This window comes from Oncorhynchus masou, chromosome 30 (genome assembly GCF_036934945.1).
Source record: "Oncorhynchus masou masou isolate Uvic2021 chromosome 30, UVic_Omas_1.1, whole genome shotgun sequence".
Taxonomy (NCBI): domain Eukaryota; kingdom Metazoa; phylum Chordata; class Actinopteri; order Salmoniformes; family Salmonidae; genus Oncorhynchus; species Oncorhynchus masou.
Genome location: NC_088241.1, coordinates 4,219,316 through 4,229,315, shown reverse-complemented (window position 1 = coordinate 4,229,315; position 10,000 = coordinate 4,219,316). Strand labels below are relative to the sequence as shown.

Here is a 10,000-nt window from a genome sequence, read left to right as displayed (position 1 = left end):
TTGATCCTGTGGACCAGCCAACGGAACAGGCGCTCATATGTAGCTTTGGCCAACGCCTCCACAGCAAAGTCAGCCTAGAGAGAGAGAGAGAGGAGAGAGAAGGGAGAGAGAATAGATAAAGAGAGAGAGAAGAGTGAGCGAGAAGAGAAAGAGAAGATAGAGAACAGATAGAGGAGAGAAAAGAGAGAGAAGAGAGAAAGAGAGCGAGAGAAGAGAGAGTGATAGAGAAGAGAGAGAAGAGAGAGAAGAGAGAGAAAAGAGAGAGAAGAGAGAGAGAAGAGAGAGAAGAGAGAGAGAAGAGTTAGAGTGAAGAGAGAGAGAGAAGAGTTAGAGAGAAGAGTGAGAGAGAAGAGTGAGAAAAGAGAGAGAGCATTATTACATTAGAGATTTTAAGAAACCAGCATGTGCTTCTTACACCAATTGTATGTACAGTGGGGCAAAAAAGTATTTAGTCAGCCACCAATTGTGCAAGTTCTCCCACTTAAAAAGATGAGAGAGGCCTGTAATTTTCATCATAGGTACACTTCAACTATGACAGACAAAATGAGAAAAAAATCCAGAAAATCACATTGTAGGAAACACAAACGTTATCTTATCTCCTAATCCTTCCTTCTATGTTACAGTCACACTGTCATGACTTCCACCGAAGTCAGTTCCTCTCCCTGTTCTGGCGGTGTTCGGCGGTTGACGTCACCGGTCTTCTAGCCATCACCGATCCACCTTTCATTTTCCATTTGTTTTGTCTTGTTTTCCCACACACCTGGTTTACATTCCCTCATTACTTGTCATGTATTTAACCCTCAGTTCCCCCCATGTCTGTGTGTGTAATTGTTTGTTGTGAAGTGCTTGTGCAATCTGACTGGTTCGCAACGGGTTATTTTGTTGTTCTGGGTGCCGTTGGTTTTGCATATTAAACTGCTCCGGTTATTACCCAGTTCTGCTCTCCTGCGCCTGACTTCCCTGCAGCCAGTCACTCACCCCTTACACACCACCCACAGCGGGGTCTCTGTATGGTGAAGGGTAACTTGGTGGAGTCCCATACATCAGTTCTGTCCAGCTAAAACGTCAACTACAGTTTTCTCCTCAGCACTCTTGAATCTCTTGAACTTCATCATCATATGGAGCATGACCAAAGTCCTTATTCTACTGCGGCTTAGTTTACAATTGCTTTCTCTAAGCAGGTGCTGTTATCCTAATGCCAAAGGCACATCTTGTCTTTAACTCAAACACCATATGTGCTCGGGAGGGAGAGGACTGGATACAACAAGCTATTTAGGTCAGAAAGGGGAGAGGCGCTGTGCTGTGATGTGATGTTTTATTTATTTTTTAAGCTAATTTTGCAGCAAGCTTGAGTGATTTGAGATGGCAGGGAGTTCCATGCATCCATGGTGCTATATATTACTGTGTGTTGCTTTGAATTCGTTTTGTCTTTAGAGACCGTGAGGAGGCCGCCTGTGGCCTGTCTTGTGGGGTACGCCTGTCTGTCAGAGCTGTGTTAGTTGATTGAATAGACAGTTTGTAGTTTTTAACACATTAATATTTCTACAAAACACAAGAAGCGACGCAGTCAATCTCTGCTCTAAGCCAGAAGAGGTCAACAAGCATTTAGTTGACATGAACTCTCTGTGAACACGGCAGGGCAAGACGTGCTGTTTTGGTCTGATATGCCCTCTTTACAGCTCCTGACCCGATCACCTGGAAGTAATCAGGACATGATAAAACTCCAGCTTCTTTCCTCAAGTGTGGTGTTAAGAATGCTGAGCATCTCTTTATCACAGACAGACCTCTCCCCATCTTTCCAACAACTGAATTGTCACGCCCTGGCCTTAGTTATCTTTGTTTTCTTTATTATTTTGGTTAGGTCAGGGTGTGACATGGGGGATTTATGTGCTTTGTCTTGTCTAGGGTTTTTTGTATGTTTATGGGGCTGTTTCCTTTCTAGGTAGTTTTGTATGTTTATGGGGCTGTTACCTGTCTTGGTAAATTGTATGTCTATGGTTGCCAAGATTGGTTCTCAATTAGAGTCAGCTGTCTATCGTTGTCTCTGATTGGGAACCATATTTAGGCAGCCATATTCTTTGGGTATTTTGTGGGTGATTGTTTCCTGTGTCAGTGTTTGTGCCACACGGGACAATTTTCGGGTTTTCACGTTTCTTGTTTTGTATTTTGTTCATGTTTGAGTTATCTTATTAAAATACCATGAACTATAACCACGCTGCATTTTGGTCCGCCTCTCATTCCCAGGAAGAAAGCCGTGACATGAATTAATATACCTTGACCATGACAACTTAAAGTCTAAGGTGACACCAATAAGTTTAGTCTCCTCAACTTGCTCAAAAGCTACATTATTCATTACCAAATTCAGCTGAGGTTTATAACTCATGGAGTGATTTGTACCAACTACTATGCCATTAGTCTTAGATATTGTCACGTATGCTCCCTCTCCAGGCTCTAGGTCATCAGGCTGCTGATTATCCCACACACCTGTCACCATCGTCAATCGCACCTGCACCTCATCAGACTCACCTGTGCTCTATCACCTCCCTGATTACCTCCCCTATATCTGTCTCTCCCATTGGTTCCTTCCCCAGGTGTTATTGTTTCTGTTTCAGTGTTTCATGTCTGTACGTTGTTCATGTTTCTTGTTTTGTATTATGTTGTGTTTATTGATTAAATCACTCACTCCATGAACTTGCTTCCCGACTCTCAGCGCACATCGTTACAGATGTGCTCAGGACTAGTGTATTAATGTGTGTGTGTGTCTCACCTGTTCTTTGGTCTGGGCCTTCTGAACGTACTCGCGTCCTACTTTGATCCTGGGGGTGAGGATGGCCCGGGAGAACTCCAGCACGCTGATGCCCAGCAGGTGGCTCAGTTTCTGGGCAGCCGTGTCGTCTGGCATGGAGCACTGGTCCTGGTTCTTCTCCTTAGTGAACGAGATGTTCCCAAACTGGAGCACCGCAGAGATCACCTTCAACATGGCTAACAGGAGGGAGGGATACAGACAGACAGGCAGAAAGTGAGGGATGGAGAGGAGGGGAGGGAGACAGACAGACAGGCAGAAAGAGAGGGATGGAGAGGAGGGGAGGGGGACAGACAGACAGGCAGAAAGAAAGGGATGGAGAGAAAATAGTTTTTTACTTCCATGTTCTGAGGAAAGCTCTGTCCCCTCCCCTCCCCTCCACCCATCCCTCTCTCGCTTACACAGAGACTCCTCTGGTGTGAATCCCATGATGGTCATAGAGTCCATGGTCTGGGTGAAGTTGTCAGCATCACTTTGGCCTGGAACAGGTATAGCACCTCCACTCAGAAACCTGTACTGGTCAGCACTACCAAGGAGAAGGTCTGCTACAGACAGAGAGGAAGAGAGAGAGAGGGAAACAGAGAGACAGGGAAACAGATAGAGACAGGGAAACAGAGAGACAGGGAAACAGAGAGAGAGAGGGAAACAGAGAGACAGGGAAACAGAGAGAGAGAGGGAAACAGAGCGACAAGGAAACAGAGAGAGGGAAACAGAGGGACAGGAAAACAGAGAGAGAGAGGGAAACAGAGAGACAGGGAAACAGAGAGAGAGAGAGGGAAACAGAGAGAGAGAGGGAAACAGAGAGAGAGAGGGAAACAGAAAGACAGGGAAACAGAGAGAGAGAGGGAAACAGAGAAAAAGAAACAGAGAGAAAGGGAAACAGAGAGAGAGAAACAGAGAGATAGAGAGAAACAGAAAGAGAGAGGGACACAGAGAGAGAAACAGAGAGACAGGGAAACAAATAGATAGAGGGAAACAGAGAGAGAGGGAAACAGAGAGAGACAGGGAAACAGAGAGAGAAACAGAGAGAGAGGGAAACAGAGAGACAGGGAAACAGAGAGAGACAGGGAAACAGAGAGACAGGGAAACAGAGAGAGAGAGGGAAACAGAGAAAGAGAAACAGTGAGAGAGGGAAACACAGAGAGAGAAACAAAGAGAGAGAGGGAAACAGGTAGATAGAGGGAAACAGAAAGAGAGAGGGACACAGAGAGAGAAACAGAGAGAGAGGGAAACAGATAGAGAGAGGGAAACAGATAGAGGGAAACAGAGAGAGAGAGGAAAACAGAGAGAGAAACAGAGAGAGAGGGAAACAGAGAGAGAGGGAAACAGAGCAAGAGAGAGGGAAACAGAGGGAGAGAAACAGAGAGAGAGGGAAACAGATAGAGGGAAATGGAGAGAAAGAGGGAAACAGAGAGAGAGAAACACAGAGAGAGAGATGATAATAATCAGTAAAAGGATCAAATTTCATGAATCAAAGTTCATTTTTCAAACAAAAACATGAAACAGATCTATCTATTCACCGTATCTACCTATTCACCAGATCTACCTATTCACCAGATCTACCTATTCACTGTATCTACCTATTCACCATATCTACCTATTCACTGTATCTACCTATTCCCTGTATCTACCTATTCACCGTATCTACCTATTCACTGTATCTACCTATTCACTGTATCTACCTATTCACCGTATCTACCTATTCACTGTATATACCTATTCACCGTATCTACCTATTCACCAGATCTACCTATTCACTGTATCTACCTATTCACCATATCTACCTATTCACTGTATCTACATATTCACTGTATCTACCTATTCACCGTATCTACCTATTCACTGTATCTACCTATTCACCGTATCTACCTATTCACCAGATCTACCTATTCACCAGATCTACCTATTCACTGTATCTACCTATTCACCAGATCTATCTATTCACTGTATCTACCTATTCACCGTATCTACCTATTCACTGTATCTATCTATTCACCGTATCTACCTATTCACCAGATCTATCTATTCACCGTATCTACCTATTCACCAGATCTATCTATTCACCAGATCTATTTATTCACCAGATCTGTCTATTCATCAGATCTACCTATTCACCAGATCTACCTATTCACCAGATCTATCTAGATCTACCAGATCTACCTCTTCAAGGAATACCTAGGATAGGATAAGTAATCCTTCTCACCCCCCTTAAATGATTTAGATGCACTATTGTAAAGTGGCTGTTCCACTGGATGTCAGAAGGTGAATTCACCAATTTGTAAGTCGCTCTGGATAAGAACGTCTGCTAAATGACTTAAATGTAAATGTAATGTAATGTATTCACCAGATCTATCTAATCGCCGTATCTACCTATTCACCAGATCTACCTATTCACCAGATATATCTATTCACCGTATCTATCTATTCACCAGATCTATCTATTTGCCGTATCTACCTATTCACCAGATCTATCTATTCACCAGATCTATCTATTCACCCTGTCTATCTATTCACCAGATCTACCTATTCACCAGATATATCTATTCACCGTATCTACCCATTCACCAGATCTACCTATTCACCAGATCGATCTATTCATCAGATCTATCTATTCACCAGATCTATCTATTCACCGTATCTACCTATTCACCATATCTACCTATTCACCAGATCTACCTATTCACCAGATCTATCTATTCACCAGATCTACCTATTCACCGTATCTACATATTCACCAGATCTACCTATTCACCAGATCTACCTATTCACTGTATCTACCTATTCACCGTATCTACCTATTCACAGTATCTACCTATTCACCGCATCTACCTATTCACCATATCTACCTATTCACCAGATCTACCTATTCACTGTATCTACCTATTCACCGTATCTACCTATTCACCAGATCTACCTATTCACCGTATCTACCTATTCACTGTATCTACCTATTCACCGTATCTACCTATTCACCAGATCTACCTATTCACTGTATCTACCTATTCACCATATCTACCTATTCACCAGATCTACCTATTCACTGTATCTACCTATTCACCGTATCTACCTATTCACCAGATCTACCTATTCACCGTATCTACCTATTCACCGTATCTACCTATTCACCAGATCTACCTATTCACTGTATCTACCTATTCACCATATCTACCTATTCACCAGATCTACCTATTCACTGTATCTACCTATTCACTGTATCTACCTATTCACCAGATCTACCTATTCACCGTATCTACCTATTCACTGTATCTACCTATTCACCATATCTACCTATTCACTGTATCTACCTATTCACCATATCTACCTATTCACCGTATCTACCTATTCAACCCATCCCCTTTCTCCTCTCCCTCTCTTTCTTCCCTCCCTCTGCTACCCTCTCTTTCTTCCCACCCTCTCCTACCCTCTCTTTCTTCCCACCCTCACCTACCCTCACTTTCTCCCCTACCTCTCCTACCCTCTCTTTCTCCCCACCCTCACTTACCCTCTCTTTCTCTGCTCCCTCTCCTACCCTCTCTTTCTTCCCTCCCTCACCTACCCTCTCTTTCTCCCCTACCTCACCTACCCTCTCTTTCTCCGCTCCCTCTCCTACCCTCTCTTTCTTCCCACCCTCTCCTACCCTCTTTCTTCCCTCCCTCTCCTACCCTCTCTTTCTTCAAACCCTCACCTACCCTCTCTTTCTTCCCACCCTCACCTACCCTCACTTTCTTCAAACCCTCACCTACCCTCTCTTTCTTCCCACCCTCACCTACCCTCTCTTTCTCCCCTCCCTCTCCTACCCTCTCTTTCTTCCCTCCCCCTCCTACCCTCTCTTTCTTCCCACCCTCACCTACCCTCTCTTTCTCCGCTCCCTCTCCTACCCTCTCTTTCTTCCCTCCCTCTCCTACCCTCTCTTTCTCCCCTACCTCACCTACCCTCTCTTTCTTCCCTCCCTCTCCTACCCTCTCTTTCTTCCCACCCTCACCTACCCTCTCTTTCTCCGCTCCCTCTCCTACCCTCTCTTTCTTCCCTCCCTCTCCTACCCTCTCTTTCTCCCCTACCTCACCTACCCTCTCTTTCTCCGCTCCCTCTCCTACCCTCTCTTTCTCCCCTCCCTCTCCTACCCTCTCTTTCTTCTCTCCCTCTCCTACCCTCTCTATCTCCTCTCCCTCTCCTACACTCTCTTTCTCCTCTCCCCCTCTCTCACCTCTGGTGGTCTCTGAAGCTCCACACATGAGTTGGTAGAAGATGTGGAAGGTCCTTTCATCTTTGGCCTGGCGGATCGCCCTCGACTTCTCCAGCAGGTCTGAGGTCAGGGGTAAAGGAAGGGTTCAATAGCCCCAGACACTAACCTAAGGTCAGTTTTGCATCCCCTGCTTCCCTGAGCTCACCCCTATGTGTAGGGCAACTTCTACCTGATGACAGATTAGCAGTGACCCAACAGTGAGCATACTAATAAATTACAACAGTAATATTTAGGTTGGGACTCGAAACAGAGTCTGACTGCAGAGGAAGGATACAGGTCTCAATGTTGGCACCGACAATATATCCAGCCACGTCAAAGTTAATACGGATGAATTTGCCCTGAGAGACAAGAGGAGAAGAAATGTGTCAGTTGATGATTAACATATTGTAACGACCCTGGGTTTATAAGCGAGGAAATCGACTCTGCCGCTCGATCATGCTTTTGCTGTACAGTCGATAGTGCGCCGAAGCCTCGGGCTCGACCTGCTCCCTGCCTGTTTCATTACAATATTAATTAAAAAATGATACAAACACAGTAAATAAAAATACAGCCAATTAAAAACATACTGTAGATCTTATCTGGGATCAATCTAGATATTAATACATTCTTACAAATCTGGAGGAGTTGTCGTTCTTGACAGTCTTGGCATTTCCGAAGGCCTCCAGGATTGGGTTGGCCTGTAGCAGCTGTCTCTCTAGCTCCCCCTGGAGGACAGGACAGGCACCGCATCAACACTGGGACATGCATCACAAAGCAACTCCACAAGCCAAAATACTGTTCCCCCAATCCCAGTACAAAAGAGGGGCGACCAGACTCATCAGCCAGTAAACAAGGCAGTAACCCAGTGGTCTCAACTCTGATTTTCAAGATATAGTCTGTAATAGCATCTCAACAGGATGAGCCCAGAGTAATCTAGAGATAAATAGCTTTTCATGTGTTCTCTAACAGACATTTAAAAGAGCCAGGTAAAGCACGCCAGCCAAGCAGCACTCAAAGCTACAAACAGCAAGAGGCCAGGGCTTTGCATGGGAACAAAGCTCAGACTGCCAACAATGCACATACTACTAGACAAAGCACCAAGTTCACACAGAACCACACACGCACATAAAAAGCACGCACACACACAGACAGGTATGTGTGGAGACTCCTGGACAGCCAGAATGTATGCTTAACTATTCTACATGGTAAATGCCTGGTGTATTTTGGCATCATTCACAGGTGTGGCCAGCAGAATGGAAGCATTGAGCTCATTCACTGTAAAGGGAGCATGGGGAGGGAGGTCTATAGCCCGGTCTGAGAACAACCTCTAGCCACTACCCCTTCAGTGCTAGCAGATCAGAAAAGACTGGATAGGTGTAATCACTAAGGTGATGGCTCTATCTAAGCATCCAAAGGGTTTAGTGGAGATTCCACCTATCTGGTTTTCAGATGGACAGTTGTTTTAAGACCAAGCTTTTGTGCATCATCAGTGGATTCCAAAGCTTTCCTTCACCGATGAGGGGAATGATTCTGAGACCCACCTATGGGCGGGATTAACACCAGCTGTCAATCAGGAAACTAGAGCATTTTCATTAGGCAACTGTATATGGGTTGACGATTGACAGGTCGTTAATCCAGCCAATCAGGACGTTGAGAGAGATTCATAGGCCCGCCCATCACCACTTACTCTAGCACCCATTGGGTGTTGCAACAGATATACCGTACAGTAAAAAGCGAAACACCATTAGACACCGGAGAACAGCAGGGCTTTCATTCAGGAGACAGCAACTTTTCAGAACATTCAGACAGAAATGTATTGTCTAAACCAGACAAGATTCTCTCGTATACTGAACAAGATAGTTATGTCTGCTCTATACATTCTACATCTATCTGCAATTCTGCAATGTCTTACCTCAATCAGCCCACAGTGGTGATAATAATCTTTATACTTTATATTATACTCACATATTGCACACTCTGAGAGATTGAGAAAAATGGGAAGGTTGGGAGAATCAACGGATGAGACAAACAAACAACAAAAGACAACAACAGACCAATGAATGCAGTACAAACAAAAACAAAATGCTTAACAGTTATGGAGGAACACATCAGTAATGGTGTTGTTAAAGGATGTTAGTCTGGAGCACAAACCAGAATCTGTAGGCAGAACAGAAGAGAAGGAAAGAGGAGAAGACAGGACAGGATAGAGCCCACTCACCCTGTTCACCATGGAACTGCCCCGGGGCAACGACCTACTGCCATCCATCTGAACACGCAGGAGAGAAGGACAAGAAAGAGGGGGAGGTTGGAGGAGAGAGGGTAGAAGAGAGTGCAAAATCAAGAGGGAGGAGGGAGAGAGGGAAGAAAGGATAGGAGAAAGAAGAGAAGGAAAACAGTAGAAAAAGGGGAGGATAAGGGGCAGTAGGGGGAGGAGAGAACATGAGAGGGGGAATGAGAGGAGATGGCAGGGAGAGAGGACAGGGCAGGGAGAGAGGACAGGGCAGGGAGAGAGGAGAGGGCAGGGAGAGAGGACAGGGCAGGGAGAGAGGAGAGGAGCAGAGAGGCAGGAATGATTATAGAGGTCACTCTATAATGATTCCTCCAGCAGCACTTGATCAGCAAGAAGAACAGTAGTAGACAGGAAGTCATGGAGTAGTAGCAACATGTAGTGTAATGCAAAATGTAGCAGTACACTTTGTGTCAACCATAGTTTCAATATACATCTTTAACACAACTTCATAACAAGTCATAACAAGTCCTCCCTACACCCTCTCGTTCTTTCACTTTCTTCCTGCCTTATTCTGTTTCCCCATCCACTCCCCCAGTCAGGACAATAAACATCATCCATCCATCAACCCTCTCCCTCAGTCAGGACAATAAACATCATCCATCCCTCAATCCACTCCCTCAGTCAGGACAATAAACATCATCCATCCCTCAATCCACTCCCTCAGTCAGGACAATAAACATTATCC

General features: G+C 44.9%; 1 protein-coding gene across 5 annotated transcripts in view; it reads right to left on the bottom strand.

The window, feature by feature from the left end:
* The window catches only part of LOC135521831 (myosin-10-like), an 81,601-nt gene that overhangs the window by 44,386 nt on the left and 27,215 nt on the right, over positions 1 to 10,000 (bottom strand). For 3 of the 5 annotated variants that reach the window (XM_064947591.1, XM_064947587.1, XM_064947590.1), the window contains exons 7-13: positions 9,244 to 9,291; positions 7,658 to 7,750; positions 7,321 to 7,384; positions 7,008 to 7,106; positions 3,205 to 3,348; positions 2,768 to 2,982; positions 1 to 74 (exon numbers count right to left, since the gene is read on the bottom strand). The exon at positions 1 to 74 is cut by the window's left edge and continues 79 nt beyond it. In XM_064947591.1, coding sequence (XP_064803663.1) covers positions 1 to 74; positions 2,768 to 2,982; positions 3,205 to 3,348; positions 7,008 to 7,106; positions 7,321 to 7,384; positions 7,658 to 7,750; positions 9,244 to 9,291 — 737 coding nt within the window. Of the gene's footprint in view, positions 75 to 2,767; positions 2,983 to 3,204; positions 3,349 to 7,007; positions 7,107 to 7,320; positions 7,385 to 7,657; positions 7,751 to 8,990; positions 9,003 to 9,243; positions 9,292 to 10,000 lie in introns of all 5 variants that reach the window. The other 2 variants (XM_064947588.1, XM_064947589.1) reach the window with 2 other exon arrangements.